The following is a 16,290-nucleotide window of genomic DNA, read 5'->3' as shown; positions in this document are numbered from 1 at the left end:
TGTTCTTTGGCTGAAATTTTCAAAGTTAAGATATCAGTAAGGGGACTTCTGAGAATTATGTTATGGGTGATTGTCCTTCCACTGTAACTTTACCTTGTCCTCTTTCTTTGCACCCTTGTTCTCATAATTAAAAATAAAAATTAAAAAAAAAGTGTCCTAAACTAGCACATCTAAAATCATAGTAAAATTAACTCAAATATATTAAGTAATATCTTCAGTTGTTTCCTATCATTTCAATGGTGAATAGCACAAATAAAACTTTCTAGATCTAGATGGGAGGGGACAATCCTACATATTTTGCACGTATCTACCCATAAAAGTTTCCATATTCTTTCTTTTTTACTTTTATTTTCATTAGTTTACCAATATTTTATATTACTGTGGAATTTCAAGGGTTTCAAACTCTTTATAAATTTAAATTTTACAATCAAAGTACTTTGTGGTTAGAATCGTACCACTGACACCCCCACCCCTGCTCTGTCCTCATCAGCATTTGATAATAAAATTCTGATTATCTATATATGAGCTTATTTTGCTATATGACTCAACAGCTACTTTTTTAAAATTTTTATTTTGACTATATTGGCTTATATATCTTTCACAGTAGTATTTTAGGTACATATTAACATTGAATCAGGGGGAATACCCATCACCAAATCTGTCCTCCCCCAATCCCCGTTCCCTTCCTGCAACCATATTCCCCACCATCATTCCCCGGGCTGCTAGAGTAGGTGGTCCCCTCTTTGTGTAGCTTACTATTAGTGATCATATATCTGTTTGGTCCTGGTACCCTCCCCATGCTTCCCCCTCTATTTGAGAGGGGGCGCTCGAAAATTCAAGTTATGTGGTTTTGTTTGAAGGAAAGAAAGAAAAGCAATAGAATGGAGTAAAAAATAAGAAAAAAATAAAAAATGAAACAAAAAAATAATAAATCAAATAAGCTGGAAATGGTGGAGTCCTTCTAGAGATTTTCAACCTCAGTTTGAGCGAGGACATGAAAAAGGTCATTGAAACACCACATCAATACAGAAAGAAATATAAATTTAAATATCCAGTGAGCACTACAGCAATAAAGACAAGCACCACACAATAGTCTCGGTTCTGAAATCAAACCATGCCAGAGTACAAAAAGATAGAGAAAGATAAAATAAAATAAAATTGGAGACATCAACTTCAATATCAACACCAAAATAAAGATGTCAATAAAAATCGATCAATCAATAAATTTATATGTGGAAAAATGATTATTTTGTGCTTTTTTTTTTTCTTTTTCTCCCTGCATAGGCACAGTGACTATTGGGGGTATTATAGAGGGAACTCCCTTGGCCTAGGAGATACACGGTGCTACTTTTACTTTCCTTTTTTCTTTTTTTTTTGGTTTTTGGGCCACACCCGTTTGACGCTCAGGGGTTACTCCTGGCTATGTGCTCAGAAATCACCCCTGGCTTGGGGGGACCATATGGGACGCCGGGGGATCGAACCGCGGTCCGTTCCTTGGTAGCGCTTACAAGGCAGACACCTTATCTCCAGCGCCACCTTCCCGGCCCCTACTTTTACTTTCCTAATGAAGCACTCTGATTCCTCCAATTAGAACTTCCCAATACTCTGAATCTACAGATTTTACTTAAGTTTAATTGTATTACATCACCAGTTTCTTCAACAAAAAATGTTAATGGAAAAATATTATTCATCTATGTATTTCCTCCCTCAATTTATCTATTATGTATAGTATCTATTATGTATAATTATTATATTATTATAATATTTATTATTATTATTACATTATTATTACATTATTACATATTATTACATATTATTACATATTATTACATTATTACATATTATTACATTATTATTAATATTATTATTACATATTATATTATGTATAATTATCTATTATGTATAGTATTTTCCCATGTCAGTGTGCCTACGCAAACAAGATATAAAGCCACGTGGTGCTATCAGATATATGGGGGCATAAGAACATTTCCAACAAGACCCATGACTTGGTTCAAACATAAGTATTAAACTGAGGGATTCTTTCACACCAAATTCCATATTGAGCAGTTCACAAAGAGAAGATAAAAAACATGGGGGGGGGATCATCACTGTATAAGAAAGTATTTAGCAAAAGTTATAGCCATCAAAGAAAACACCCATAAAATGTTGAAAAGATATGTGTCCTTTTTATTTTTATGCCTTTTAAAATAGTTGGGTGGGTGTTAACTCTAGGGCACCACTTTGGTCTGTGAATTAGGACTCAACAGTACTTAAGTTAGAAAGGGTAAAAAAGGAGTAATGATGATAGGAGTTAAAGAAGTTAAAGAGAAATATGAACTTATGAAGGGGTATGCAAAAGGGCAGAGTACAAAATGGACATTCTGCATACATAAAAACATAATTCAATGATAGTGAGTACTATTAATGTTTCTTATGAGAGTACTATTAATGTTTCTTGTGCGCGCGGGGGCGATAGCCCCCGCGCGATTTTGAAAATGTAGACTGGACAGAGATTACCAGTGCCAGCCAAACCTCCTCCTGCTAGACTCCCAGCTCCCAGGAAGGAGAGATCCTTCAAGAAGCTGGGAGAACAGAAGTTCAGAGCCCCACCCAGACCCTCCCTAAGGAGCTGCATGGATAGTGGGGGAAGGCCTAGGGTACCTTCAAGCTCCACCAAGGGACCCAACTCACCGGCTTGCCCAGGGGTGTGGCCCGGGGAAGCCCTGGAGATCTGGAGCAAGGCGGCAGAGGGGTGCTGGGGTTACCCAAATCCCGCACCCCCCCTAGGCCTGGCCAAGCAGGCCTCCAGCATGGCGTGGGCCTGCCAAACCTCCTCCTGCTAGACTCCCGGCTCCCAGGAAGGAGAGATCCTTCAAGAAGCTGGGAGAACAGAAGTTCAGAGCCCCACCCAGACCTTCCCTAAGGAGCCGCATGGATAGTGGGGGAAGGCCTAGGTTACCTTCAAGCTCCACCAAGGGACCCAACTCACTGGCTTGCCCAGGGGTGTGGCCCGGGGAAGCCCTGGAGATCTGGAGATCTTATTATTCTAATAATTGAGACAAGAAAATTTTGGTAAACTTTCTCTAAATAAATTATTACATTATATTCATACAGAACACATAAAAATACTTATTAGATAAAAAGAAATACGTATTTGTTTTTTGTTTATGTTTTTGAGCCACACCGGCAGCGGCAGTCAGGGACTACTTATGGATCTGTGCTCAGAAATAGCTCTTTGCAGGCTCAAGGGACCAAGTGGGATGCCAGGGATCAAATCCGGCCTCGTCCTGGGTTGTCCATATGCAAGGCAAACAGCCTACTACTGTGCTATCACTCCAGCCCCAGAAATACGTATTTTTGAAGGGGGTGTTTTTTTTATGACTGAAACTCAACTACTAATATGTTTGTAATCATGGTGCTTAAATGAATATATTAAAAATAAAAATAAATAAAATAATCTTTTGATTACATAAGCCACGATATTTCTCTGCTCATTAGTATACTAGTATTCCAGTGCTAAAAGAATCAAGTTTATTTGGTATTCTCTTAACAGAAACATAGATTATTTGGTACCAAAAGAGAATAATAAACATATTAACAATCACTGACTCAGGAATATGCTGACATTGGTTCTCAAAAATTCAGTTACAACCTCTATATTCTAGTACTAAATATGTCCCTTTTTTTTGTTTTTTTGTTTTTGGGTCACACCCGGCAGTGCTCAGGGATTACTCCTGGCTCTATGCTCAGAAATCGCTCCTGGCAGGCTCAGGGGACCATATGGGACACCAGGATTCGAACCACCGACCTTCTGCATGAGAGGCCTAACCTCCATGCTATCTCTCTGGCCCACTAAATATGTCTTAAGAGGTAACATTTTTGGAAAATAAAAAAGTTCTGAACCTGTTTCCTTTTTGTTCAGAAGATACTGTTCCTAAATTATACCTAAGGTGAAGTTTTATTGTTTATATAAATATATTCATATTTTCAATCAGTTTTAATATTAATTTAAACAATTATAATAACAGATTATATATGAAAGTTTCAAAGTACAAAAACAATGTGCTATTTCATAGTTTGTGTTATATGCCGCTAAGAGGAAAGACTGCGTTTTGCATCTTGTTTCTTTTAGAGCACAGGAAATACTACTGTACTTTCAAATGTAAGCAATGAGAGGAAACTAGATACTTAAAATGAGTTACAATGTACAGAATGGAAATGTTAGTAAATGTACAATCAAATCATTTATGTAAGACACACAAAAGAAGCTTTAGGAAGCATATAAATATCTCAAAAAAAAAAAAACTAACTTACCTGAAAAAAAAATAATGGTCACATCAAAGTCAAAAATTATATAAACTAGTACAAAAAGACTGGAACAAAACTCAAAATATCAAAATAAAAAAAAAAAAGATTTAAGGTGCATGCTACTTACAGAAATTCTTCTCCAAGGTGTTTGAGTATATTTATCGACATATGTGCATTTTTCCTCTTGAGAATTCTGATGACAGTTACACCGTGTGGCCTAAGCAAGCAAAAACACATATTTTCACTGGTATAACTCTACAAAAACATAAATCCATACAAAGTAATTAGAGATTCTCTTAGGAAGTATAAATAAAATAGAACAGAAGATATAAATAACTTCGATGTTTCTTTTTTATTTCTCGCTTTATTCAGAGTGGTTTTAGAGTCCATAAGTAAAGCAAAAAAATGGGATAATCAAAACTATCATGGAATTTTATATTCTCCATGAAAGTACCAACTATAATTTTATGTATATAGCTATAGAAAATATTCAGAATATAAAAATAATATATAAAATATAAGGAAAAAATGTTAAGTATTTCCATAAACTATTATGGTCCTATAATTCCTACAGCACAAAATTTGTTAATTTTTAATGGGCCTCTACTAGATACTAAACACCACGAATCTAAAAGAAAGGTTGTCGATTTAAACAGAGATAGGACAGAGATTATGTCACTTTCTTTGCAGGAAGCCAATCTCAATTTGATTCCTGGTTCTACAAATGGTCCCCCAAACACTTCTTTAAGTTATCCCAGAATACACCAGCACACAGTATTGGGAATAAGACCTGATCATCAACAGATGTGACTTCCTACTGAAAAAGCAAACAACAACAGAAATACAAAAAAGGAAGGTATCTAGATATGAAGAACTTACTTTTAAGCCTTTTCAAAGATGTGTTAATACCACAGAATAATTTGAAGGATCTTTGTCCTTTAATAGAGTTCTAACCAAGATATCAACTAATGAATTCCACATACAATTCTACTCAAAACCCAGATAAAAGTATTTTACCCATGTTATATGAACTTTGTGGACCAGAGCCAGGTACATTCTGTGCATACAGGGAACTCCTATTTGATCCCCAGCACCAAATATGATTGCCCAATTACTACCATAAGTGATCCCTGAGGACAAAGCCAGAAGTAAGCCCTGAGCTGCAGGATGGTCCAAAAGCAAAAAAAAGCAAAACAAACAAACAAACAAAAAACAATTTTTAAGTATATGTATTATATAAACTTTGACGTTTCAAATGAACATTAGCATTTAATTAATAAAAAGGTTACTAATTTTCTTGTTCATTACCTCAAATTAAAATTAAAATCTTCTATTTTAAAAATACTTACAATATTTTCTTAATTACAACAGGATCATCATGATTACCATATTCAAAAAATATCTACACAAAACTAAAAATCTCTATACTATCAAATTATTTTGAGAGAGAAAAACAAATACTCATCTGTACTCAATTTTTAAAACACACATAAAAAAGAAAGCTAAATAATTCAATAAAATGTTAATCAGTGAATTTGAAATACTCAAAACAGAGGATACTGAAAATAGGACTGGAAAATACTTTCTTTTCACCCTGAATAATTATTATTTGGACTGAATGTTAACCATATGCTTTAAAGTAGATAGTGTTGGCAGGGATGTGGTGAAGAAGGAACCCATATTCACTATTGGTGGGATGTCACTAGGTATAGTTCTGGTTTTTGTGTTGTTGTTGTTGTTGTATTTTTTTTTTTTTTTGGTTGGGCCACACCTGGTGACGCTCAGTGGTTACTCCTGGCTATGTGCTCAGAAATTGCTCCTGAAATCCTCAGAAATCCCCCCCTTCTTGGGGAACCATTTGGGGTGCCAGGGGATTGAACCGTGGTCAGTCTTAGGTCAACAGCATGCAAGGCAAATGCCCTACCCCTGTGCCACCGCTCAGGCCCCTCACTAGGTATAGTTCTATTGAGTGAACTCCATGCTTTTATTTTTTCCTGTGGCTGCATAGTGTATGCAAATACACATATTCTATTGTGTTTGCAGATCACAACTTTATTCATTTATTTGTAGTTGATATTGGGTTGCTTCCATATCCTGGCTATTTCACTAAGAGCTGCAATGAACTAAAGTGTGCCTATTTCTTTTCAAATTAATGTGTTTCTGTTTGGGTGTAGGTATGTAGAAAGTCGGGCTTCGGAGAGATAGCACAGCGGCGTTTGCCTTGCAAGCAGCCGATCCAGGACCAAAGGTGGTTGGTTCGAATCCCGGTGTCCCATATGGTCTCCCGTGCCTGCCAGGAGCTTTTTCTGAGCAGACAGCCAGGAGTAACCCCTGAGCACCGCTGGGTGTGGCCCAAAAACCAAAAAAAAAAAAAAAAAAAAGTTGAGTCAAATGGAAGCACTATTCTTTTTTTTTTTTTTTTTTTGAGAACTGAATGGTATCATTCTGGGCAAAATCAGCTAGAGGCAAAAGGACAAATACAGATGATCTCATCCATGTGTGGTACACATAGAAATAAATCAAGGATATAAGTTCAATATCAATAAACAATAAATTGCAGATATGGTGATACAGATTGGAGAGTACCAGGTTTGAGGGAAAGGAGTAAGGGAGTGAATAAGCTACCTAAAAACAACAAGGAAACACAGGTGGAGAGAAGGGAACACATGAGTGGTACTAATATAAGGTAATAATATTATTATATAGTAACATATAATAATATAAGGGAATAATATATACCCAAACCGTAATTGTCAATCAATGAATAAAGGGGACTGGGGGACAAAAATAAGGAAGGCTGACTGTGGGCTAGAAAGGAAAAGATGTGAGGGATCATGGGCAAGTTTGTGGCAGTGGTATACAAAAGCAATGATCACTTTCTGTCACCAATGTTCTGTCTCTCTCTCTCTTTCTCGCAGAGGACACTATGACAGTGATAGTTGGAAATAATCACAATATTGCAAACCAGTGTCTAAAAAGAAAAACAAGCAATACTACAATGTCTTTTTATTTGTTGTTGCTTTGGGGCCACATCCAGTTGTGCTCAGGGATCATTTCTGGCTCTGCAATCAGAAATCACTTCTGGCAGGCTTGGGAGACCATATGGGATGCTAGGGATTGAACCTGGGTTAGCCACATGCAAGGCAAACAGCCTAGCTATTGTGCTATCACTCCAGCCCCCTATACTGCCATTATAAAAATCATATTTAAATTCTGTTTATTTATATATATGTGTGTGTGTATATATCATTAGTTAAAAAAACTTCCAATTTACATATTATACAAGAATACTTACAAGCTGATGTTCTAACAGTTGAATTTTTTCATCTTTCTTCTTTATTTCTTCTTTAAGTTGTTTTATTTCATTTAATAAATCTTCATTCTGAAATATTTTTAAAACTTAAGGCTAAGTAATTGATCTGAAAAAGCGTATCAATAATTAATCTTAAATTTCCATATATTAATCTATAAAAATATTAAAGTCTGATGAGATCAATGAAAATAACAACAGCAACGACTGACATTCACTGAATAGCTATTATGTACCACAAACTACTTTTAGATTTAAGTACTGAATCTAGATAAACAACCCTGATGTATATTATTTATTTCACGGATAAGGAAATTTAAAAAAAAATCATACATTAAATTAACTACACACAAATTTGTAAATTTTGCCTGATTTCAAGATACGAATTGTCTATCAAAGGAAACAATATATACAACAACTGATTCTCAAAGAACTGTTTTAAATCAAAGAGAAAATATTCCATTCAACTTAGTTAAGAAAAGTCTAATAGGGGCTGGCGAGGTGGCGCTAGAGGTAAGATGCTTGTCTGCCTTGCAAGCGCTAGCCAAGGAAGGACCATGGTTCGATCCCCTGGCGTCCCAAATGGTCCCCCCAAGCCAGGGGCAATTTCTGAGCGCTTAGCCAGGAGTAACCCCTGAGCATCAAACAGGTGTGGTCCGAAAAACAAAACAAAAGTCTAACAGTATTAAATGGAAACTTACTCAATTTAAGTAGTAACCCAGTTACATAGCCACTGTGAAGTATCATCTATAGGTTCACTGTTTACTACTATCCCATTATCCAGTGATATATATTGAAGAAGTGGTAGAGGAATATTAAAAATATATAAATGAATATCCTTCCAGACACAAAAATACATAAAAAATAACCTATGTTATAAAAGATGCCACCCTCCTGATACACAGCTAATAAAGAGACCTCAAATAGACATTTTATTTTACTAAAGTGTAAAGCATATTAACTAATAATTACAACAATGACAAAGAAAGTATGTTTATAGGGGCCAGGGAGAAAGCTGAAAGGGCTACAATATATACTTTCATAGAGGAGGTACATGCTTCATCACCAGCACTCCAATGTCTCCTGAGTGATCATCAAGCACAGTGTCAAGAGAAGTCCAGGTATTGCCCAAAAATTTAAAAAAAAAACTCTTAAAGAGTGCAAGTTGGAAGCAAACCTGATTAAAGCCGAAGCCAATAAAGTTGCAGGTCTTGATGATTAATATCAAATGTATTAATTTGCTAAATAAAAAATACTTTCAAAAATCAGAATAACTACCTATTTATTCCCCCTAGTCTTACCTTATATATTTGCTCATTATCTTCTGGTTCTGGACTGGATGGTAATGATAGTTGAACATCATGCAATGAACCACTTCCATCATGCTATTACAAAAGAAAAAAAAATCAAAAGATTGACAAAAGAGTAACACTGTGGTTCATAAGATTAATAGTGTTAAGATTATTAAACTACAGTTCAACTTGAATTTACTCTGGAGACCTGACAAAGAACATGAATTTTTATTTTAGAAATATTCCTTTTATGTTTTATTTTTTGACAGAATAAAATGTGGAAGAAGTGAAAAGTGACCTGGGATAAGAACAACCTGTGGAAGGAAATAATAGATACAAAATACTCAGGCAAAGCAGAAAACAACTGAAAAACTGAGAATAAAAAAATAGAGGGGACTTCCTAAATTTTTTAAAATCATCTCACCTGTAAGAAAAGTGTAAAAGTGAAATTGAATTTGCTTTTATTTAGATGTGATTTGAGTACAAAGAATTACAAACTATACCATTTAATAACTCAACAAAGCCTGGTCAGGAAAACATTGTTAATAAAAAATATTACACACCTGAATATATGTTGATTACTTTTTATAGGATGCCTCAGAACATACAAAACTAATTTATAATTCTATAAATCACAGGACAGTGGCTAACTCAGGGGAAAGGAGTTACTAAAGTTACTAAGAAGGAACCGTAGGGAGAAGCCACTAATTAGAAAAACTACTTATAGTGATTCACAAAGATTGAGACAAGTTCAATAACTTTTGTTTAGATGGTATATAAACTTCCCTGGACACCCACTAAGCCAGCAATGTTCAAAGAATGTTACTAACTTTATCTTTTTTTATTTGATCTCAGAAAATCTAACCAGATCCCAGGAATATGCTGAACTAAAACAGACATGCTAAAATAGGATATGTAAAAATGAAGTCATTTTCTTCTTTATTATATTATATGTCAACTGAATCAGAATCTTCAGGGATATCCTGGGACTATATACCTAAATACAGATAAGTAGCCAAGATTAAATAATACAGATAAGTACCAAGATTAAACTTTTGACCAATGTCTAATATCCATAAATTAAAAAATTGTATCATACAGGTATTAAATTTTTTTCCAGAGAAAATGTCCTAAATAAAAACATTTTTTAGAATACCATGTTAAAAATGTATGAAGCATGGTGTGCTATCCAAGTATGGAAGGGAGAGCAGAAAGAAGGGAAGGATGTCAGAAGGAAGTATGAAAGAACAAGGAACATAAACTTGGCAAGATTTTTTTTTAAAGCATAAAACATTCCTATCTGCTATCATGTTTGGTCTTATGTAAACAAAGTCAGTCCTACATAAAGGTATATTTGAAAAGCAGGGAAAAGGAGAACTATAAACATCTGGCTTACTTAAAACTAAGAGTATTTTCCTGCCTAATGCAAACTGGAAACCTCAAAGAATGAAGGACAACCAGCACAGTTTTGTCAGGACAGTTGTACAATTATGCAGCTCAACAGCAGAAATAAAGCACCAGAGTTGTATAGTGGAGGATAAGAAAGAATAATGAAACAAATAATGCCAAAAGGATTAAGGAAAGTCAGAAACTTAGAAGTAACACCAGAAATGTTAGCATCACTTAATTTTATCTGAATCTAAATAGCATATCAAAGACTAAAAATAAATAAGCTAAAGAAATATCACTCTCTAGGTTCCATATACTGAAAGGAGTGCATTCCAATGAATTTAGTGAGCATTATAGATTTGGAAAATAAGACTGACACTGAAGCTGACATATAAATAATTCAAAGGTTATTATTTCTAAAAACATTTACATTTTTCATGGAATTTATTTAAACAATTAAATATCTAATAACAACATTCAAATCTCTAAAACAATTTTCAGTGGAAAGAAAAATAAAAACACAATAACAAAGTGTGTGGATGAAATTGTTTAGAGGAAAATGATACTAAGTATGCAAATAAACTGTAATGAAATAAATACAACTAGTACAGCTGATAAAAAAAAATAACAGAGGGCCCGGAGAGATAGCACAGTGGCGTTTGCCTTGCAAGCAGCCGATCCAGGACCAAAGGTGGTTGGTTCGAATCACGGTGTCCAATATGGTCCCCTGTGCCTGCCAGGAGCTATTTCTGAGCAGACAGCCAGGATTAACTCCTGAGCATCGGCCGGGTGTAGCCCAAAACCCAAAAAAAACAAAACAAAACAAAACAAAACAAAACCAGAAAATATTATGAAACTAGAACTCAAGAAATAGAAATCAATAGAATAAGAGTAAGAGATCAATAAAGAGAAATGAAAACATTTTTGACAATTGCATATTCCAGCAAACTGACAAAGAATAAGAGAAGGCGCAAACTGGAGCCCTCCAGAACTTGAAGACACCCATTAGCAATGAAAGTAGGCAAGTCATTACAAATATCTGTCATTTAAAGCAGTTAAAGTAGTAATATTAAAGTAGAATTGTTCATAATACTAAGAATGATTCTTCACACACACGTGACAATTTATCTGACAAGAGTAATTTCTCAAAATGCACAAACTACTAAAACTCTACCAATGGACAGCCTGAGAAGATACATGACAATATTATAAATTCATAGTTCGAAACTCTATCAAAGGTATGTTGAATGCCAGAATTTTTCCTGACAAGTTCTTCAATGGGATAACATCAGTTCTAAAATCATTTAGAGAGCGTAGAATTAAAATTAGAAAAGCAAAATAAGTCAATTAAAGAAGTCAGCAATTCCCTGGTATAACATGAAATATAATTAATATTCCTCAAAATAAAACACAAAAGTCCTTAACAAAGTATCTGTCAATAAATTCCAACAATGTATAAAAAGAAAAATACATTATGAACAAGCAGGCTGATTCTACAAACATAAAGCAGGTTTAGTAGATACTATACTAGAGTTTCCATTTAATGTAGCAAGGCAAGAAAGGAAAAAGTAAAGTACACGAGTAGGAAAGAAATAATTAAATCTGTGCACAAACTTTTTTAGGTCTTTATACAAAACTTCCCCAACACAGAAATCAAAATAAATACCCTTATCTGAGAGATATATAATTAAACTAACGTATATGCATGCTATTCAGCATCTTTCAGCAATAAAAAGGAAAATTATCAACACATAAAACAGCATGAGTAAATTTGAAATGCACCATGCAAGTAAAAATCTCAGAAACAGGGCCAGAGATAGATACAGCATAGCGGTAGGGCATTTGCCTTGCACGAGTCCAACCCAGGACAGACCCGGATTCAATTCCTGGCATCCCATATGGTCCCCCGAGCCTGTCAGGAGTGATTTCTTAGATCAGAGTCAGGTGTAACCCCTGAGTGCTGCCAGGTATGACCCAAGAACCAAAAAAAAAAAAAAAAGAAAAAAAAAAAGAAAAAGAAAAAGAAAGAAATCTCAGAAACTAAATTGTTATTTTAATAACTTTTTATATAATAGTTTTTTTTTCTTGAAGGTAAGTATGTATTGTGCTTGAGCCATACCTTGTGACACTCCTGGGGTGAAGGGCACTTAAGCTGAGGTAGGGTGAGATATATGTGGTTCTGGGGAACAAATCCGACTCAGTTATGTGCAAATCACATAGCTTTTGACCATAGGCCTTACTTACTGTACTACCACTCTGACCCAATGATAAGGCAAAACTAAAGAGATATAAAACAGACCAATGGTTGCTAGAAATTAGAATTAGGTAAAAGGTTTGACAATAAAAAATGGTGTGAGACAGACTCAAACTATGGATCTGTCCAGGTACAGGCATGGCTACTGCATTTGCAGTGTTCTCAAAAGAGGTGAAAAAAACTAAACCATGAAAAAATTTGAGTACACTGGCTATGCAGCTAAAAGCTGGTAGTCTTGAGAGAAGAGGGCAGGCCAAATCCTGCTGCACCCATCACCCACATTCAACGCTTTGCCAATGGCTCCGCTTCACTACTCTTCTACAACTCTAGATTGTAGGTTTAGATTGGTAGGGATTTAGATTTAGATTTAGATTGGTAGAGATACAAATCTAAAACTCCAGGTATGCCAGTATTTGAACTGCTATGACCAGGGCTTTTTTGGGAATGAGTGCAGGCATCTACCCATCCCCCACCTTCATGTAATTCTGGAAGACCTGGCAGCCAAAAACAAGCTCCACAAGATCTGTACTGTCAGCAAGAGTGCTTAGGATTCCTGGACTGCATGGCCACAGTTTTGGCCTCATAACAACTCCATTCTTGCTTAACACTGTCATCCCTTAGGAACACACTAATTTAGATGCCAATGAGTATCTGAAGCCACCTACTGTTCATAAAACAAATTAAGAGAATAGTCCAGAAGTCTAGCCGACAAGAGTTTTACTAAACCTTCTGCAAATGACTTAAAACTCATTAGAGACACAATAATTTTCACAAATTTGCTTGCCACTGTACTTTTTTGTTTTCTCTATTCCTTCTTATTCTTTCTTTTTCTTTCTTTAATTATTTCACTTCCACTTAATTGCAAGCAAATGTATTATGATCAACTATGTCAACTATATGACAAATGCTCTTTAAATAAAGTAAATTAAAAAAATGAAAAAATTCAGAAGAGATGACGGTAATAGCTGCAAAAATAACATCTATCAAGATTCAGAACTGCCAAACAAAGAGGCTTGATTCTACTATATATGTATTATGCATCAGTAGAACAAAGTACAGTTAGGTTAAATGCAGTCACCCTAGAAATATTATTTCTGCATATGTAAACTGGCTGGTGTCATAGTAAAGTAAGATAGAGGCTGTATCCATAACAATTAGCATCATTTTAAGTAAGAGAACTTTGAAAATTCACACATAAAATAAAAGATATATAAAAATGAAGGTAGACATTGAAATAATGTGTGACATCCATGGCACCCCTTCATTTGCAGTAGTATAAACCACAGTGACAAAAAAGAAAAAAGAGAGTGGGAGAGAGAAAGAGAGTGAATTAAAATGTGTTCCTCAGAAGCAGGTGGGAGAGGGTGGATGGGAAGGAAGAGGGCATCATGGAGGGAGAGAGGGAAACTATTGACAATGATGGTGGGAAATGCGCAATGCTGAAGATTCTGTGACTGTCATCATAAGCAACTTTAACTGTGGAAAAAAACTGTATTATGAACAATCTTGTAGCCATGGTGTTTAAATAAAAAATACACTTTATAGAAAGTAAAAAAAAGTGAGTAAGTCAGGTAATAACCAGAGGTACCATTTACCACAAGAAGATAGAAAAGTAAGTTTTTCTATTTCTTCTAGAGCTTTAAGAGAGCATAAGGCTCTATTAACACCTAGATTACAGGTATCTAGACTCCGGATTATCTAAAAATAAAGTTCTGCTATGTGTTTCATGCAGTTTAGGGTACGTTGTCATGATGGCTCTAGAAAACTAATATAAAATCTGACTATAAGAAAAACAGAATTTAATAGATTAACAAGATCCAACATCCATCCATAAATAAAACCACAGCAAAATAGGGTGAAAGAAACCTTCCTCAAGATAGTAACAACAGCTATCCATAAAAAGCCCAGAGCCCAGAGCCAAAAGTCATAGGAATCAAAACATTCTCTGAAAAGTCAGGCACAAGACAAGGAAGTCCATTTTCTCTTCTCTTATTCAACATTGTACTAGAAATTCTAGCAACAGTAATCAGGCAAGAGAAGGAAATTAAAGGGATCAGAATTGGTAAAAAGAAAGTCAAACTATTCTACTTGCAGATGACAAAAAGATAAATATCAAAGATTCTAAAGCCACAAAACAAAACAAAACAAAATAAAAAGCTCCTAGAAACAATAAACTAATACAGAAGCATGGCTGAATAGTCAATAAACAAAAATCAGTTGTATTCCTTTATTCAAATAATGAGTCAGAAGAGAAATAGATCAGTCTATGCCATTTTAAAGTGTCAAAAACAAGAATCTACGAATCACTTTATTTAAAAAAAAGGTGAGACCTAACCCATGAAAACTTCAAACATTTATGAAAGAAATTAAAGAAGATCCAATAAAATGGAAAAACCTATCAAGCTCATGGATCAGAAGAATCAATGCTATCAAAATGACCATCTTTCCAAAATTACTACATAGATTCAATACAACCCCCACCCAAGTTCAGAACAATCTCCAAGAACTTAGAACCATTAATTATAAAGCTTTTGTAGCCAGGATAGTCAAAACCATACTGAAGATTAATAAACTGGGAGGCATCTCATTACCTAATTTGAAGCCACAGTGATCAAAACAGCATGGTATTGGAACAAAAACAAACTTTCGGACCAATAAATCAGAATAGAATATCCAATGACAAACCCCCAAGTATATGGCCAACTAATTTTTGCCAAGAACATAAAATGAAACACAGACAACAAGCTCTTCAATAAATGGTGTTGGGACAATTGGATAACCACATATAATAAATTAAAGTTAGATCAATATCTCATTACCCCCCAAAAAATAGAACCTGTGATCAAACATGAATCTATAAACTACACTGAGGAAAACATAGGTGGAACACTCTAAAACCTAAACCACAAGGGAGTCTTCAACGATATGGTACCAATGGTTAAGGATATAGAACCCATTCTGATAAAATGGAACTACATCAAATTAAAAAGTTTCTGTATGGCAAAAGACACACAGGCTAAAACTAAAAGATGGCTGAGTAGGAGACATTATTTGAACTCAACCTATCAGCTAAAGGGTTGATATCTAAGACATACAATGTATTCACAAAGATTAACCCCCAAAACCTAAACACCGCCATAAAAAAAATGGGGGGGGGGGGGAAATAAGCAAACACTTCTCTGAGAAAACAGCAGATAGATGACTAACAGTCACATGAAAAACGTTCATCATTGGGGCCAGAGGGGTGGCACGGAGCCATTAGGCATCTGCCTTGCCAGCACTCGCCTAGGACGGACAGCGGTTCAATCCCCCCCCCCCCACATCCCATATGGTCCCCCGAGCCAGGAGCAATTTCTGAGTTCATAGCCAGGAGCTATAACCCCTGAGCATCACTGGGTGTGGCCCCCCCAAAAAATGCTCATCATCACTTATCATTATGGGAATCTAAAATTCTAACATAATATTAAAAAATATAAGCAACAGATCATCCAAATATTCTGAAATACTTTACTGAGTATAGATATTCTACATGTTCGTTAGGATTTCTGACCATTAAATTGACCTTACATTAAATAATTAACCTTATATTTTGTGTCATTAGTACTTTACTAAAGATTCAAAAAAACAAACAGATAAAATTCTTCTATTCTAAAAGCATTACAGAAGCTTGCCCTTCAAGCCCGTGTTCTCCCTGGAACACATAGCTCACCTGCATGTCTCTATGTATCTTTGCTTGC

General features: G+C 35.1%; 1 protein-coding gene across 4 annotated transcripts in view; it reads right to left on the bottom strand.

Annotated features, from left to right (window-relative positions):
* CCSER2 (coiled-coil serine rich protein 2) overlaps positions 1–16,290 on the bottom strand; it is a 124,402-nt gene that overhangs the window by 26,095 nt on the left and 82,017 nt on the right. For all 4 annotated transcript variants that reach the window (XM_049790645.1, XM_049790646.1, XM_049790647.1 and 1 more), the window contains 3 exons: positions 8,920–9,003; positions 7,604–7,690; positions 4,436–4,525 (listed from right to left, as the gene is read on the bottom strand). In XM_049790645.1, coding sequence (XP_049646602.1) covers positions 4,436–4,525; positions 7,604–7,690; positions 8,920–9,003 — 261 coding nt within the window. The remainder of the gene's footprint in view (positions 1–4,435; positions 4,526–7,603; positions 7,691–8,919; positions 9,004–16,290) is intronic.

Source organism: Suncus etruscus, chromosome 17 (genome assembly GCF_024139225.1).
Source record: "Suncus etruscus isolate mSunEtr1 chromosome 17, mSunEtr1.pri.cur, whole genome shotgun sequence".
Classification (NCBI taxonomy): domain Eukaryota; kingdom Metazoa; phylum Chordata; class Mammalia; order Eulipotyphla; family Soricidae; genus Suncus; species Suncus etruscus.
The sequence above is the reverse complement of the archived record's forward strand: the minus strand, read 5'-3'. Positions and strand labels throughout refer to the sequence as shown.